General features: G+C 37.3%; 1 protein-coding gene across 5 annotated transcripts in view; it reads left to right on the top strand.

The window, feature by feature from the left end:
* AFAP1 (actin filament associated protein 1) overlaps positions 1–18025 on the top strand; it is a 106262-nt gene that overhangs the window by 51398 nt on the left and 36839 nt on the right. For all 5 annotated transcript variants that reach the window (XM_052682729.1, XM_052682731.1, XM_052682730.1 and 2 more), the window contains exons 4-6: positions 10832–10940; positions 14209–14420; positions 17363–17542. In XM_052682729.1, the coding sequence (XP_052538689.1) occupies positions 10832–10940; positions 14209–14420; positions 17363–17542 (501 nt within the window). The remainder of the gene's footprint in view (positions 1–10831; positions 10941–14208; positions 14421–17362; positions 17543–18025) is intronic.

The raw sequence follows: 18025 nt of genomic DNA on the forward strand, positions 1-18025 counted from the left end.
AATTCCTGGCAGAATAAGTAGCAGTGTAAGTTCTTGGTGATGTTTATAGCAAAGATGCTGTCTGCAGATTCAGTTCCTGCAGTTGGGAGCAGCTGTCTTGTAAAGAAATAAACTATCAACAAGTTTTCATTCTCCTCTGTGAATGCTCAATTGCTACTTTAGAGTAGATTTGAAGAAACATTCGCAACCTTTTTTAGAGAGGCATATGCAGATAATGGTCTATCCTATTGAAAGGGGAATGTAGTCTTAGCCCTAACATTGATAAATTATCTATCTTTTTTGTGGGAAAAAAATTTGTGGAAAATATTGTGCACTGGTAAGGATAATCGAAGGCTCTGCTATGAAGACCTTCATTCACTAATGTGAAGTGAATGGTGTGGGCAAAACCCACCAAAACTAGAATTCTGTTATTACATCTCTGCCCAATAGAAGCTTACCTAGTTTACAATCCAATAGCATCTTATGAACATAAGAACTGGCTTATCAGATCAAACTCTTGGTCAGGTCTTCTTAATAATCTTTTCGATAGCGAGTAATGCTACACACTTTCATACTACAGAACACATTAAAAACAAAGGTTTTATGTAAAATGCCTTTATCATAGTGTCTCCCTATGTGCTGTCAGCGGTTGGTTTGTGACCAGGAACAAATTTTTTTTTTTTTTTTTAAATTCTACCCAGTAAAAGGAAATACTATAGAAAGGGAATATTTATGCTAGAAATATCTGAATTGAGAGCTGATATACATAGAGTAGCAAGAGTCACTTAAAGTGGATGCTAAAAATAATTATGCATGAAGTTGAGTGGATGCAAAAGCGATCTTATTAATATGCAGTGAAACCTAGGGAATCCATTTCATGGCTAACAGTGCCTGAAAATGATTATTTTTTTTCTTTAATTCTGGATGCATTTAGCATAAATCACAAGGGAAATGGTTGATGAGATGGAGAAAAATTATGCAAAATGCACACAACTTTGATATATAGACTTCATAAGCTCGAGCCAATTCACTTCCTTGTTCTTTTGTATTTAAATAGGTTCAGTTTAATAAATTGGTTCTGAGGATTCAAGTTGTTTTTTTAAAGACAATAAACCTACTTCTCCTTTCTCATGTTAATGGGTAAATTCCCTTAAAGTTAGTACAGCTGCACTGGGTGAAATGCTGTGAAGCATGACTTAGGTCCAGTAGATCAGCAGTTTTTTGCAGGAGTTATATTCAGTTTAGGTTTCAGAGAAACAGAAATAGTATTCTGGTATACGGTGGAATTAATGTGAAAGCTGGCACAGTTAAAACTGCCTGCTCTGGAGCATGTTCTTATTCTTTTGAGTCTGGCAACATGGTGTTTAGACATGACCCTCCTCCTTGACCAGCCAGTAATAAGGCAGGCACTTTCATCTCAATGAAGTCACAAAGCTGAGCCGTTTTTTCCGTAGTAGTGGAAGCTGATTTTTATTCCTGCAATTCCAGTGTTGCTGTCAGGCTGCCGTGGTTCATGCCTCTACCTCAGTTGTTAGTGCCACTTTGAAATCAGCAGGAAAATGTTCCAGGCTTCTCACTGTCTTTCCTTATCCAAATACAGGTTATGAGCAACTTTATTTTAAGACACTTAACACGTAATTTGTGAAAAAGATGACAGACTACTGTTGTCCCACAAAAGACCAGGTGGAGCCAGAGCAGAGGGCCAAACCTTCTAGTTTTTTGACTTTTGAACAATGTTACAAGCTCAGACCCCAATCTGAGTGTTCAAAAATTTGTCCTGAAGTCATGTTGAGCTAATGAAGCTGATCGTTAGCTGTTTCTTGGAAACCTTTCCCTGCTAGATGCTTCTTTCTTAGACACTTATTAGATATGACCAGATACTTTTGCATCATCTTTCTTCTAACACTAGACTTGTCATCAGTGATAGTGGCCGACATCTGATTTTTCCTTTCATTAATAGTCTTGCATGGTGATTTTCAATCCACCCTTAATCACTGGGCTCCTAAAAATGTGTGTCTTGCCAGTCTCTATAGAAACTGTACATAATTACATGGTTCAGTGATAGTGATTTCTGATAGTGATGTGCTGCCATTCATAGCAACTTTTTATAGACCAGACTTTTGCATTCCAGAGAAAGAAATTCATTGGCCCACCAGAGGATAGGAAATCCGGCACCAAGATGCCCCTCTTCACGTTACAAGTTGAAAATCATATTGTATGGCACTTTGTTTAATCAGCCATTCAGCACATTCACCACAACTTTTCCATTTGCTGAATAATATGTAGTGGTGGTCTCTGAGTCTCCAGTAGAAACACAGTGTGCTGCTGGAACACAGGAATTTACTGGAAGTGGGAATTACTAAGTTTAAATAAACTAGTACTGTTTTAAAATCTAAGTTTTTAGCACAACGGTTACTGAACACGTTGGAAATTAAAGTTTCATTTACATCACTGTTCCTTTTTATGGTACTCAGGGGAGTGCATTGAAAAATGTTTAGTCTGAATTGATGTTTAAGCTTTTACTTATGTAAAGACGTGTGGGTGGGAAGGAATTCAGTCCTCCTTAAAGTAGTGCCAGGAGCCAGAATTATGTGTGGGCAGGTGCTGTGCAAGGTTTCCTCTGCAGATCTGTAAATAGACTTGCATATTTGCTCAGGCTGAATTTTATATCATTTTTATCATTCATCAGTCTGTGAACAAAGATAATAAAATTCATTTTATTTAGAGACATGCTGTTAATATTTAAAATGAAATCTCCAGTTATTAAAATGCATTGAGGCCCAGAGTGTATTCCTGGACTCAATGGGCTTTGGACCAGGTGTTTAAGTCAAAAAGTTGGACTTCATATACACTGGAATAAAGCACAAATCACATGATCTCATAGAAATTATTTTTTTCTGTTTACACTCCCTTGCCCGTATCTGGTATATCAGACTTTGTGTCAGACTTGGATGGAGCTAGTCCTCCCTTGCTTTATTCCATGCAGACAGCTCCTTCAGACAACCAGCAAAGTGAAAGCTACAGGTGAAGGATGTGAGCATGTGAGGGATCTCAGAAGTCAACTCCACTCACTTACTAATGAAAATATGTACTTGCTGGCATGAATACAGGGCTAGCAGCTAATGAAGCTTTGCCTGAGATAGCAGCAGAGGAGATCATTGTGTGAAACAGAGTTGATTTGGTTCTCCATTCTTGAGTCTTCTTAGCTGTGTATTTTCACCTGTTTTCTTACTCTCCAAATCAGCACCTAATTTTATGATGCATCTTTGCACTGGAAGGACAGGCAAGAGGTAGCACTAGATGGGGGGTCAGAGAAATAGCAGAGCTCTGTGATACCCCCTGGGGGTTTAATACCTGGGATTCCATCACTGCACTACCGCTGAGTTACCTTGAAGTACTGAGGCAACAGAACGATATCCAGTACATCCTGCTGCTCTGATGCATCAGAAGAATATTGGCATAAATTATCCACAGCATGACAGTGACAGAACACTCCTAGCCTCGAAGCATTTGGTGTTCCATATTACATCTGACAATCAGTGATTTCAGCGCACTGTGCCATCCAAGAAAATCAAATACGAACAGCACGCTTAGCTCTTTTGCATGATTTTCACAGTAAAATTGGCTATACGTTTTGTTTGTCCTGGAATAACGACAATTTAATAATTATTTAACCACAACAAGTGTCCAGCAATATGCCAGAACCCCTGTAGATATAAATCAAAAGGATAGGTCATCTTCTTCCAACCCTTTCTTGCAACACACACAGTCACACTGTAGGAGTGTTTCATATAAATGAGTTTCCTATTGTGGAGATGTGACTTGACAAACTCTTTATCTGGCTGCCTGTCTGATATTAGCTCAGATATTTATTAAAAAATGCTGAAAGGAGACAGTGTCCTTGAAACAGAAAAAAATGATCTGAAATCAAAAGGATTTTTAAGGTGATCTTTTCAAATGTGCATTTAGGTTTGTGGTAAACAAAAGGAAGAGGTACTTCAGTAAATCTATCTTAAATCATGCTCTTCCCAGATTCCATTTTCTCAGCATTGTGTCTAATAAAGGCTCTCTTAGTTTTGTTTCTGAAGTATAAATTTGTCCTCTTGAACTAGTTTCCATATTAGTGTCTCTCATTTGCTCTAGTTTCATGATCTTATTTGACCAGAAGTCACCAGAAGAGGGGTCCCCTGGGCATGGTTTGGATGTGGAATAGTTTCCATGTTTGTGTATATGACTTCTATCAAGGACAGCTATTAAATTACTAATGCCACAGATTTGATAGGGTATTGTCCCACTTCTTTTTCCTAACATTCGCATTTGTGTTCTCAGGTTTTTGATTTCTTCTTTCTGTGCTGTACTTGTTCATTAAAGCACGTTGTCTATGCTGACAGAATCATAGAATCACTGAGGTTGGGGAAAACCACTAAGGTCATCTAGTTCAACCATCACCCATCACCCCATGCCCACTAAACCATGTATCTCAGTGTCACATCTACATGTTTCTTCCCTGGGCAGCCTGTTCCAATGCCTCACCACTCTTTCAGAGAAGACATTTTTCCTAATATCCAACCTCTTCTGGTGCAACTGAAGCCTATTTACTTTCTTAAACATGCTTATTAGTGCGCTGCATATAAATACCTGGCAAAGAAATCAGGCCAGTAAGTACCAAAGTCTTCTCATGCTTTTGTTTGATGCTCTTAGAGAATATCATTCCAGTGGACATGGTGTTGTTTTTTCACCTTGCTGCTTTGTCTGCACAGCCATGCCAGGTACCTGGATGAGCTTATAAACTCCTAGAATACAGGCTGTTTGAGCCAGAATAACCACCTCTGACTGAGGGCCCCATGCTACTTAAATTCAGTTTCATCTTTCTCATGTAATATGCACGGAAGTGTTTCCTACCATAAATTAAAGACCATTTGTTGATACACCCAAACCCTTTGCCTGATATGAGTCAGCTCAATTGTTTTGTCTAAGTGACGCTTCCAAATGGCTGTGTAATGGAACAGGAATACCATGTTTGTGTTTCTGGCTCTTTTTTTTTTTTTTGCTTTTGAATTTATTCCTTAAATCTTCTTTTACTTCCATGGAGTCTGCAGTTTATTTTCACTTCTGTCTTCCTTAGTGTTTGAGTGTAATGCCTTCTGTGGTGCATTGTGTGGTGCTTCAGTCCTCTCAGTTTTATTTAACATATTAAATAGTAATTAAATGCAAATTAATCACACGCAAATTAGTTAAGTGCCTCTGCTCATGGAGTGTTTCCTGTATATGTACTGTCCAGACAGTCTTCAGAACAAAATGTGGAGCCATACTACACCCTGATTCATTCTTTAAACATGAGCAAGCCTGTTCAGATCCTTTCTCCATCATCATGTTGCATATATATATTTTTTTTAGATTTTGTTAGACACTCATTCCTGCATCAGCAGACTTGTTCCTGGGCAGTTTCAGATTCACCTACACTGCTTGGAGCACTGTGCCTTCCCTTGTTGTTTGTCTTTCTTAAATCTTTTCAGGTCACCCTAAACATGTAAGCTTGTGCTTATATCCATCCCCTGACTAGTAGCCACTACTTCTAGCCTGCAATCTGGCTCCTGTCTGCTCTTCTGAGCATATTCATCTCTTTTCTGCATCTGTGAACTCCAGTCTAGCAAATGCCACTGGCTTACAGTTTAGCAGTAGTAATTCAGCCGTATTTAGTCTTGGAAATAATTATAAGAGCCTTTTAGCACTCCTGTGAGCCACATTTGTTTGTTATCTGTCTGTCTGGTTACTATCCTTTGTCATATGTGCTCAGAGACTGAAAAGAGGAATTGTTAGACTTTTTTATCACATGATTTGGCTCCTGCTTTCTTAGGGTCCAGTCAGCAACTCAAGAAATTAATAACCTTGGAATACAGAGCTGAGCTCAAATGAAGAATTCTTCTTGGCTTTTGCTTGTCTATGCTCAGGATAACATTTCACTTCTGTATTGTCCCTTATAGTCAGCATTTCTGTCCTGAATATATCCTTGGGCCATCCATGTCCTCATTTGCTGGCAATAAACAGCAATTTCTTTTTAGTGCCTTAGTGAGTTTGACGTTATGTAACAACTTTCACACCATCTCCCAGTGCCTGACATCTAGTGATGCCCATTTTTCAGCCATTACTGCAATGTGATGAAGCCTAGTTGAAATGTATGGTCAATTTTCCAATTATATTGGCACTCAGTCACTCAATTTCTCAATTCACCTTCCCTTCTGGACATCTTTTTTTTTTTTTTTTTTTTACATCTGGATAGTGGGATTAGTCTTACCCCTCCAAGGCTGAGGATGGGGTTGTATGGGGGTCACTTAGAAGCTTGCCCCGATACAGAAGGCACGTGCATGTGTCACAGTCTCTTCTTGACATCCCACATTTGCCTGCTGGCTTCTGAATAGCTTTATTATGCACTCTTGCAGTCTTGCATTGTTGTTCTGCAGCACTGATGGGTAACACAGCAGCTGCCCCACTGCCCAGCTGGGCTTGAGCTGGTGGTTGATCAAATGACATGTATGAGCACAGCTGTGGAACTGGGTGTATCAACTGTGTTTACTTCTGTTAAAGTTGCTGCTTTTCACAGAAAATCTCCAAGTCCTGAATCACTGTGTAAATTGAATTGTTTCTTTCTATTTCCTGCATAGTGTACATCTTCATTGGGGTGTGGAGTGATTTTATAACCTCAGGCTCTGGAGGATGACATTTCTTTTCCTCTGCCTTTCATAACACTTTGCACGCTATATACCACTATATCATCATCAGGTATTAGATAGGCTATTCCTAAAAACTTTACTACCTGTCTTGGTAATCCCTGGGCAGAAGGGGGAAATTAAGAATTTGGTCTCCAGGGATAAAGAAAGAGAGTTTATTTGTGATCTGTTTAACACAGAGGGGTAGGCGGAGGGGCAAACCATACTAAGCCACAAAACTCATATCTGCACTAAGTCTTCTTAATACTGACTGGTAAAATGAGCTTTTATATGCAGATAAATATTGCTTATTTAGAGATACGTGTTTATTGCTCTTGGCAGTGCCTCCTGTAAGTTGTTTTTGGGCATCCCACAAACAACCCCATTTTTAGTGTCTTGAGAGATCTCAGTTCTGTAGTGTAATCATCACCCCTCCCACTTCTTGGTTTCAGGAAAAGCATTGCTCTTTTTTTTTCTCAGACCCAGCCCCTGTTAGACACCTTTATCTGTTGTTTCAACATACCAGTGTTATTCTGGGCAACAGTATCTCACTCATCTTTGTCCCTTTTCCTCCACAGACATAAAAATAATGGTAATGTTTTTCTAAATCAGTTCTTATTCCTGTGATTGAACAAAGTTATTTGCCCTGAAAGGCAGCATTCTTTAACTTTCTTCCCTGTGGTTGTTGTAAAAAATATAAGTAAAAATGCATACTAATGCGTTTTGTGCAGGTTGCCAGGTTTTTCCTCCTGATACCACTCAAACTGTGTGTTTTATGGTTTTTTTTGAGACTTAATCCTTATATGTAATATGTAAATCATTTAGTGTTCTTAAGGACTTTTTATTTTTCGTTGAGCTAATTAAAAGTTATTCAGTCAAGATTTATACCAGTTCCTAACTCATAACTTCACCATAGTTCTTTCACTGAAGAACTGCCAATTTGAAAAAATTAAGCAATGCAACTAGCAATAGAAAAACAAATATAAATATTATTAAATCGTATCAGAATGCTCACATTTTACTTTTCTTGATGCTCAAGGATGTACGAGTTCCATAGTACCCAAAAAGATGTAGCTGTTTACGATACAATTTTGCATAAGACAGTTTCGCTTTGTCTTCAGTCAGTCGGATTTCCTTTCAATAAGAAAGCAGCCTTGCTTTAATCAAAAGTATTTAATGTTGGATGTTTCTATTTCTCCTAATATATTTTTTTTTTTTTCAAAGATACAATATTTTTTATAATTATTTTCAACTTTGTTATGGCAGGCACTGCAAAATGCATTTCAGAACCAAGGGCTGGGTAATTCACCAATAGATTCCATCTGTGTTGACATTGGCTGCACAGCGCAGCCCGCCCCAGCTACATGAAGTAACGGTGCTCCAGCAGGGTCGAATTCAGACAAGCACCATTTGTGTTTCATTTCCTTTTTTCTTTCCTTCTGAATAACATTTTGTCTAAAAACAAGCTTTTTCTTTTTTTCTTTTTTCTCCTGTTCTGTATTGGAACCTCTTCTTCATTTCTGGATAGCTTTGAAACTTCATTGTGATGTCAAGTTAAAATTGGTATGATACTCAGGATGGCTATTTCCTGGGTGACTTAGGCTTAATAATAATAGGAATTTCATATAACATTTATACACATGACAAGGAAAATAGTTTGAGGCTAGACCAAGATATTAATGTATCTGTCTGATGAAAGAGGTGATATGAATCTGCACTGCCCCGGGAACCTTGACCATGACTCGCTTAAGCAAGGCTCTGTAAAGAGAAAATAAAAAATACGTAAAAATGAAAATTCTTCTTGAGGAAGTTTGCTCTAATGTGTCTAACAATGCAGGCCACACAGAGCTGATTTGTGCTGGTGTATTGTGCAGAATTCATGATGTGCTGTCAATATTTCAGTATTAAGTAACGCAAAGCATGTTTTAATGTCTCTTATACCTGTTGCACAGCAGCAGATAACCTTGAAAGACTCATTTAGTTGTGATGTGCAGATTTGCAATTTGTGTTTTTCAACAGAATCACACGGAAATTACACTAAAAGTCGCATTTTTTCATTATTTTGCTTCTTTGACAGATAATTGTTCTAGCAAAACTGATCTCCGATGAAAATTCATTTGATTCACACTGTAGATAACAGTAATTTCCTTCTCTTATCTGTAGTTGAGTGTGACATATTCAATGCCTATATCATTTGATATAGAAATAATATTAGTATGAAAGTCAGTCTGACCAAGAATTTTTGTGTCAGTCGCAAATCATTTCATTGTTCATAAGGAAGTTTCTGCTGCGTGATGACAAGTTAGTGCTCAATGAACTGAAGTGTAGATTTTTTCCTTTTCTTTCTGCGCCACTGGGAATTCATAAGCATCTACCTGTGAGATGAAATAACCTACTGTATATAAATTTAACTACAGAGCATTCTTAGGCTGGTAATCATCTTCTAGTTGAGAATTAGGTGTCTGGCATCGGCATGTAGTCAGTGTCATGTCTGGCTCTGAAATGCAGAGATGAAAGTGACAAATAATTTAAAGGCAGACAATGTCATGTTATTAATGCTCAAGTTCTTTACAGATGACTTTAGACCTATAGCAAAAGAGGAATCTAGTCACTGTGTCTTCACCTGTATTATGTGCAAAAAGGCTTCATGCATTTCCTTGACTGTTTTACCCACCTGAGATCTGAATGGTGTTCCAGAAGTGTCTTTATCTGGTCATGATCAAAGCCCACCTTAGTTTCTTACTTTGATATCTCTGTTCCCTGAGTTTTGAGCCTAATGAAGACAAACACATTTATTTCTTTGCATGACAATTTATTGAGAAACTGTTACTGCAGAAATAAGATTGCTTACAAGTTATGGTTTTGTAATAGTGCAATAAACCACTGGCTTTGGAAAAAGACTTAAGTTCTGAGTGTTCTGTCCCTGGAGGTGTTCAAGGCCAGGTTGTATGGAGCCCTGAACAACTTGATCCAGTAACTAATTTATTGTTTGGCAACCCTGCCTATGGCAGGGGGGTGGAATGAGATGTTCTGTAAGGTCCCTTTCAACCCAAGCCACTCAATGATTCTGTTATATGATTTCCTCCAATACGAAAATGTAAAACTGAAAACTTAAGGCAAATCTGTGTGATTTATATAAAATGCAGTTTTGTTTTTTTTGCTAAAAAATAGAACAGTAAAGTCATACGGAAGAAGTCACAGAGCACTAAATTTACTTTGCTACTAGATCAACATACCAGCAGTTGGTCAGCTTTAAATTTAAAGCAGGTTTATATTTAGAAAAGAAGCATTTCAGAATTTGACCTGGTATTTGAAATATTTATTTTATCATATAATAGTTTCTCGATGTTCCAAACTATTCGTTATTTGTTGCTCAGTTTTCTCTAAGTAAAGAATTAATATCTATATTAAGAATTAATTTGCTATTGAAAAACACCGTGCATCATTAAAGCATGATCTAAGTTAACTCTTTGATGTCTACCAGCCCAGTCCATTCAACTTTTCTAAACTGTACAACCAAAGGGTTTTTTTTTGCTACTGTATATGAATTATTTTAGATATAGATTTCTTATAAATAAGCTTCAAAAGGGTAAAACAGCCTACGCACATAAGTCTCTTTCCTACAGAGATCTTCTGAGTTTCTAGTTCTTAGCAAACTATATCTTTTCAACATTTTGGATCATATTGTGTCCCAAAGGACTGAGTTTGAGTACAGGAGAGAAGGTTCTGCTTCCTTATTATGAGCAGATGTAAAAGTTTGAAGCATAATTAAGTCACTTCTCATCTTCAAATCTCAACCTCTACTTACTGTTGTTTAATTATAACATCATATAATTAAGCTTGAGATTTAGACTTGTTTTTCTCCTAAAACCTGCTACTCTGCATCTTATTCAAAGGACAACATCCAACTCCTTCAGAGCCTTGACTTTAGAGATAGTTAAAGTGAAAAACAGTTATATAGTTAAGTATGTAAACCGAATGGCTATGCTTGTGACTCTATGTATGTATGTGTGTGTACATATAATATATAACCAGCCTTATGAGCTGATCATGAGCAGATGTTCTGACCACATTTATTTTAACTCCTTGTTGTTATTTAATTACTTTAATTACTTTCTCATTTATTCTTTTTTCCCTTCATTTAGCCACCAGATAATGGGCCTCCACCTTTACCGACATCTTCCCTTCCAGAAGGCTATTATGAAGAGGCAGTGCCACTTAGTCCTGGGAAGGCTCCTGAATATATCACTTCCAGTGAGTAGTATATATCCAGATTATTTTCACAGCAATTGAATGCTAATTCTAGTGTCTTTCAGCTTTTTTTAGAATTCAACAGTTATATCTCTATTGGTGCTGTTGTTGTATGTCATAAGTGTAGTTTCATTGTCCTCACTAGCCATGCATTGTTTTGGTATACAGAAAAGTTTTGATCTGCACAATCCAGGCTCATTTTAGAAGAACGCAAATCTGGAGCTTCAAGTTAGGTGCACATTGATGTTTTGACTGCTGCTGTAGGCAGAAGGTCCTGATTGATCCTCTGGGCATATTTGAAGCATGACTGTGCTGGAGACATTTGAATCAGGGGTCCAGAGTTAAGTATTGTCTACTCACTAAACTGCTGATAGTGTAGAGGCCTCAAAATTGATCTTGATCTGCTGATCTATTGTTGTTCTCCTATTGCACTGGTTTACTTGCTAAAGTATACAAATAAAAAGCAAAAAATTGTCTTTTCTGAATTGAGTAATTATTGAAAACATGCAGAATTTCTATTGATTGATGATGTAGCGACACATCATTTATACTGGCTCCCATAAGCCATGTTTAATGCACGAGAGTGTTACATACTTGTTTTGTGCAAAAGGCATAGGCTAGTCCCCCAGGTGACCATTAAAACTTCCTTTGGCAGCACACAAGTACTCTCTATCAAATTCCAGTACTTATGCAGAGACTCACTGCACTTAAGAGGAGACAGGATGAGAGCATAGTAATGAGAATGTATGCACGGTGTTTTATAATAAAAAGTTGCAAAGATTTTCCCTTTTGCTACTCTTTTTTATTGGGTTAGGTAATTTAATACTTTTGTATGGCCTAGTCATTTTTTGTGTGTGTGTGTTCTGAGGATTGAAGGGATATCTGCCTGCATTTTTCACTGTTTCTATTATTTGAACCAAAGCAAAAACATAAAATAATATTTCTGTCCTTAAAGTACTTCCATAGGCATCACCTGAAAACAATAATTATACACTGTGTGGCAGGGAAATTTGCTTGTCATTGTGTGTTACCTCTAAACATTAAAAACCAAAGCAAGGTAGCTGGCAGCTCTTAATTTGCTGGGAAATTCAAGATAAGAAGTAACTTCATATAATGCAAAGTAAATGAAGGAACTTAGGGTAGCAGGATCACTTCTCTTCTTACTTCCTTGCTTGAAATGCTGCAGGGTGGTCCTGCTATACCTTGCAAACTAGTGAACTGCTGACTTGTGTTTTGTTATTAAACAAAAGTCATACTCAGCAGGAAAATACTAATAGCACAGATATTAATAGCATGGCTAAAGGATCACCTAGAAAAAAAAAGTGGCACAGTATGAAACTGATATCTTTTTGTACTTAACCATCCAAATCCATAACAATATTTAGGATATCAGCCTTCAAATTTCATTAATACTTCCATAAATGTTAGTATATGTACCCAGATATCTGAAGCTTTTTTACAGTAACTTATGAGTGCAAAAGTGCCATCGCCCTGCTGTGATTTTGCTAAATTTTCTTATATCCTTAGCTTAATTTCTATTAAAAATCATCTGCTCTTCTTCTATAATTAAGTTGCTTTTAAATTTAATATACCATTAGTAATTTTATCAACATCCAAAATTTTCACAAAACCTAGTGTATATGACTATTAAAATAAGCCACCAAAGCACTGTATTAACCAAAGATAGAAGCTATAGGTAGTCAGACTGCTGAGATAAAGAAGACGGTAACAGCAAGTTTCTGGAGGTATAAGAAATGAAAGAATAAACTGTTAAATAACTGTTGGGATAGATGCAATTATCTTAAGCAAATATTCCTACAGAGTATTTTTGTAATATCATTAGTAGCAAGGAAACTTTCATACTATATACTATCCCTAGAAATTATTAAGGTCACTCAGACTTGATTAGATTTGACAAAACCCCAAAACAGTTTATTTTGGACAGATGCTTTTCACTTTCTTTTTTTCCTACCGGATTTTCATATTTCTCTCCTTCCTCCCCACCACCACCCCTCCAAAACCTTAAGAGTGTTCACATATACATGTGCATAATACATTTTCAGATCTTAATTACAATTCCGAGTGCAGCCTCATCTATATTTTTTTTAAATATCTATTTTAAATGAAGATCAAACTGTTGTGTATACTACAAATGAGATTAGAATATCTGGGGTCAATTTGGAGCCTCTGGTATATCCTGTTGTCAGCTGCACACGGGTTGGGACAGACACACAATAAGCTCACCAGCAATTCAGTCCCTTGTCTTGTTCCTAAGTGCTGCGGGTCTCTTTCCTATGTCCCAGGCTGTGTCCCAAGTACCTAGCTAAAGAAAATGAGAGATTTTCTTCCTTGAAGTTTTTGGGAGAAATTTTATCAACGGGAAATATTCCAAGCAATTCTTCTCCGTGGGAAGATTGTTCACTTCTCCACTGGAAAACAAGTGTGTCTTCATGTCTCAGTAATTATCTGAGGGGCTTCATGTATACCCACATAATCAACTAAATATGCATGGTGGAAATGAGGGCTCTATAGTAATAGAAAATTAGTTTTGTAATAGAGCGGACTGCTAGAGAGCTGTCTGCATTATTGAAAGCATAAGAACTAAGCAAAGATTGCGTAATTAAAAAGGAATCTTGCCACTACTTCATAAAACTTGGTGCAGGATTAAACTACCTCATCTAAGCACATAAGAAGTATTTTTGCAGAATGGTTTTAACATGAGCAGAATCCATAGTTCAGGGAACATCATCGCCTATCCAGCATTAATCATGTCTCTGCAGGTGCTGTAATTGTGAACTACAAGAAATGTTATGACAGGTAGATAGTACCCCCACATTTATTCTTGTGACCTTTGTCATATGCGGTGTTTATTTCTTAATGTGCTTTACTAATATTTACATTTCTATGCCTACATTCTGCATTCTGCAATCAGTGAGATCGAGACATTTTCTCTGTAAAAGAACTACAAATGATGAAAGTATCTGCCAAGTAACACTTTGAAGGTAGTAAAGCCATTTATTCCCAGCTTGTTTTTCAATTCAAATTCACAAGGTTTCAACACCTCTGTCTCCTGTAAAATTTCATAATGGAAATACATCTTTTATTTAATTAACTTAATGTACTGATATTACTAAGCACTGAAACAGTAGTTTGTTCATGGCTGACATTCAAAAGCCTTAGTTTAAAAAGGCACCCTGTTGGGCTCTTCAGTTATTTCTGTACACTTAATGGCTAAATGTTTTAACTTGACTCTCTCATGCTTTTCTTGAAGATTATGACTCAGATGCTATGAGCAGCTCTTATGAATCCTATGATGAAGAGGAAGAGGATGGAAAGGGGAAGAAAATGAGACATCAGTGGCCTTCTGAGGAGGCCTCTATGGATCTGGTGAAGGATGCCAAAATTTGTGCCTTCCTACTTAGAAAGAAACGATTCGGGCAATGGACCAAACTACTGTGTGTTATCAAAGAAAACAAACTACTGGTAATTCTTATTTCTATCTGCCTGTATTTTCTTTCTACCTTTTAGACTGTGTATTTATTTTTATAGAGATTTAGCTTTGGAATAAGTTCTGCAAACAGTGGCCAAGTCTACGGTAACCTTACCAACAAGTTCGGTTATGATTTACCCAAGAATCTGAAAACTACTGAAATTATAAGCGTATCATGTAACCACTTAGGCTTTTATTGCTCTTAAACCCAGTCGGTTCCCTGATGTAGGAAAGAAAGTCTAGCCTATTAGCTTTCACTGTATTTCATTTGGAGAAAATTTTGCTGAAACTATAAATCCAATCTTTCATTCCCTGTGGACCAAAAATCTCATAGGGAGCTTTGTGTATGAACTGTTGGATCAGACTGCTGGAGAGAAAAGTCCCTTGTTAGTCTGAGAACTCACTTGGCAGCATATGCTGTTGTAATGTATACACTTTAAACTAAACCTTCACCATCTGTTCTGCAGTAATTACAGATGCAGCATTCACATGATGCACAGCTGCATTATAGAAATACATCCACTTGTTAGTGGATATATTTGTTTCTTAAGCAAATCTGTCATATTTCTGAATGATTGGAGGCACCTGTAAAAGATTCTGAAAGTTAGTAAATTGTCAGCTTATAGAAGTCTTTTTGTTTGTTGAAAAGAAGGCCTAATTGAGATTCATTTCTGTGATATTTAAAGCATTCTGACGCTTACAGTAACGTATCAGCTGGGGCCTCCCAGTCTTCCAGTGTGATGTTTGCGATAGGTCTAGCTAATTATGTAACTAGTAAATGCTATAATATCCCAAGGATTAAAAGCTGATTAACACGTGATAGAAAACTTTCTGTAGAACCTCAGTATTCTACACGTGTACAGGACAGGTTAGGGGTGTTCACTTTCCAAGTGCATTAACAGTTATTGGCTGTATGGGAACTGTCATGATGTGAAATAGAGATAAGAAGCTTCTGGAAATCTGGAAATGGAGTTCTGGAAAGCTGGAGTTCACTTGTTAGTTTTCCATGGTTACTGAGGATTTAATGCTTGTATCCAAACAAAGAAATGTTTAATGTGATTTGGTTTGTATCTTGCTGTAACGTCACTATTTTTAGTCAACATTTTTATCAACATATAACAGAACCAAGTCAGGTTTCAGGACCTGAATTACAGCTTGAAGAAAAGAAAGAATAAAAAGGGAAAGAAGCAAATTTTCTCAGAAGTCACACAGTATTTCTTCTAGAATTATGTTTGCTGTTCTATAGAGAAATATGTTATTATTTTCTTTTTTCCTAAAGCCACATGTGTGGTCTGCAAAGATTATTCTCTTTATAGGGATTGTCTTTCATTAATTCTGTAACGGGTATTAAGAAAATTTAAATCCCAATAGGAGTTTAATGACCAAATTACACAAGATTGGTTTATTGTTTGAGGGAGGACTTGGAGATATAACTTATGAGATATGCAAGTAAAACAAATATATGTTCTGAGGGATTAGAAATTGCCAGCATTATAAATGTGGCTTTAATGAAAAAACAAAAATGTTTTAATTAGAATTAGACATTAAGAATAAGACTTAGTAGAGAATTGTTTTTTTTTTTCACATACAGTTACCTAATATATAAATACTTCAGTTTTACTAATGCATAACTGTAAAAAAAATTAAATTAGTGTAAAGGAATCTGTATGCTTTTAAATGCTTCTTTGAGTGACTATTGTATGTTTTGTAGGTTTCATAGCTTGAAAACTTAAGTTTTTTGCAATTACAACCTTAAAAGTTCTGACCAAGCGGGAGAAATTTTGAGTTAATTGGCCTTGGAGAGAAAGGAAGATGGTGGGTAATTTGCAGACAGTGGCTTTATTTGTTCAGCCTAAATTGGAGTGTTTATGATATCCTTATAAAAGCTACTGTTCTGACAGTTTGCATCATGGCTTGATTATGCAGAAGTCCATGTGCTTCATTCTGCTCACATCTATACATATATTCTGCGTATATACTAGTCAGTGTTTAATACCGGATACATTTTCAGCCTTCATGCTTATCTGTATGAGTAGAAGTCCAGCTTATTTTGGTATATAAAATTACTTGGCATTCATATACACAGCTGAACATTGTTCTGCAGTCTGGTACTCTATGACAGCTTTCTTAAACTCAGCTATACTGATGTGCTAGAAGAATAGGAACTCAGTCAGCAGGACAAGTGACATAGTGTGGAACTCTTCATGTTTTAGTCACCAGTTCAAACACAGATCAAGTCATCAGTAATCCAGCATGGAATGGCTGTTCTTTGACAGCACTTACTACCGAGGGAAAAGGAAAAATAATATATAATTCATATAGTTTCAGCTAGAAGCTTATAGAGTAAACCAACATTTGTGTGATTTTTTGCAGTGAATTATGAAACTGAATTAGTTGAAAAATTACAGTCCTCTTGCCTTGCCCTCTTTCCACACTGTGACAAAATTTGCTACTTATCTGAACAAAAAGGGCAACTGAATAAGGTGTCTGTCTGTTCCTGAGTGATGGCAGCCATGTAGGCACATCCTAGGTTTGCCTTGATGGTGCTAGAGGGCAGACACAGCATCTGGGCTTGAAAGTTATTAACTGTACAGGCATGTTCTACTGCTACCTGTGAACAGACATGCGAAATCACCCTCTCCATACCTGATAGAGGCCAAGGTTGAATCATGAAGATAACGCAGAGATCCTTAATGCCCTCCATATGTTGTACCTGTCCTGCAACAGCAGATCTCTATTAATGGTGGTCTGGAAGCAATTTTTTTTACAAAGAGGATGAGAAAGAGAAATGTGAAGCCAGCATTGGCTAAGCTCCATGGTATGTGGTTAAGGGTCTGTGGAAAATATTAAAAATAGAATTTCTATATAATAACAGCTCTCCTCCAAAGTTCAGAAAGATGAGATCTAACTTTTGACCTTCCCTTACATTTTGCAGTGTTACAAAAGTTCTAAGGACCAGCAGCCCCAGATGGAGCTGCTCCTGAATGACTGCAGCATCACCTACATCCCCAAAGACAGCAAAAAGAAGAAACACGAGCTGAAAATCTCGCACCAAGGAGCGGATGCACTAGTTCTGGCAGTACAGAGCAAAGAGCAGGCAGAGCAGTGGCTAAAGGTATGGGGTAACCACTTAAATTCCAGCCAGTCTGAGATTGCAGAAATCCAGACTTAAAGGTCTGGCCTTGAGGCAGCTCCTTGGGCAACCAGAAGCTCAGTGTCACACAGCTGCTGCGTGTGCTTGTGCTTTTCACTGCTAACAGCACAGCAATTGGTACCAAGAGAGGAGATGACAATTCCCGTCCATTTCTATCTCTAGCTCATTCTCCAGAAAGATTTGGTGGCTCAGATTCCCTCAGGTAAAGAAAGCTGGCACTCAGCATGCTTTTTGTCCATCAACATAGCAGCTAAGGCTACCATGCAAAATTGGGCATACCACCATCACAGTCGTCTTTTTATAAAAGAGATAACTCTGAGGAGGTACCTGCTTGAATTGCTCGGGAGGAAGAAAAAATATTCAGATTCTTGAAGTCAGTTAAAGTTTACTGGTTCTCATGGAGCAGTGCATCCTCTGTTACAGTTTGCTCTGGAAAAGACAGTT

Source organism: Tympanuchus pallidicinctus, unplaced genomic scaffold, assembly GCF_026119805.1.
Source record: "Tympanuchus pallidicinctus isolate F22 unplaced genomic scaffold, pur_lepc_1.0 scaffold2, whole genome shotgun sequence".
Classification (NCBI taxonomy): domain Eukaryota; kingdom Metazoa; phylum Chordata; class Aves; order Galliformes; family Phasianidae; genus Tympanuchus; species Tympanuchus pallidicinctus.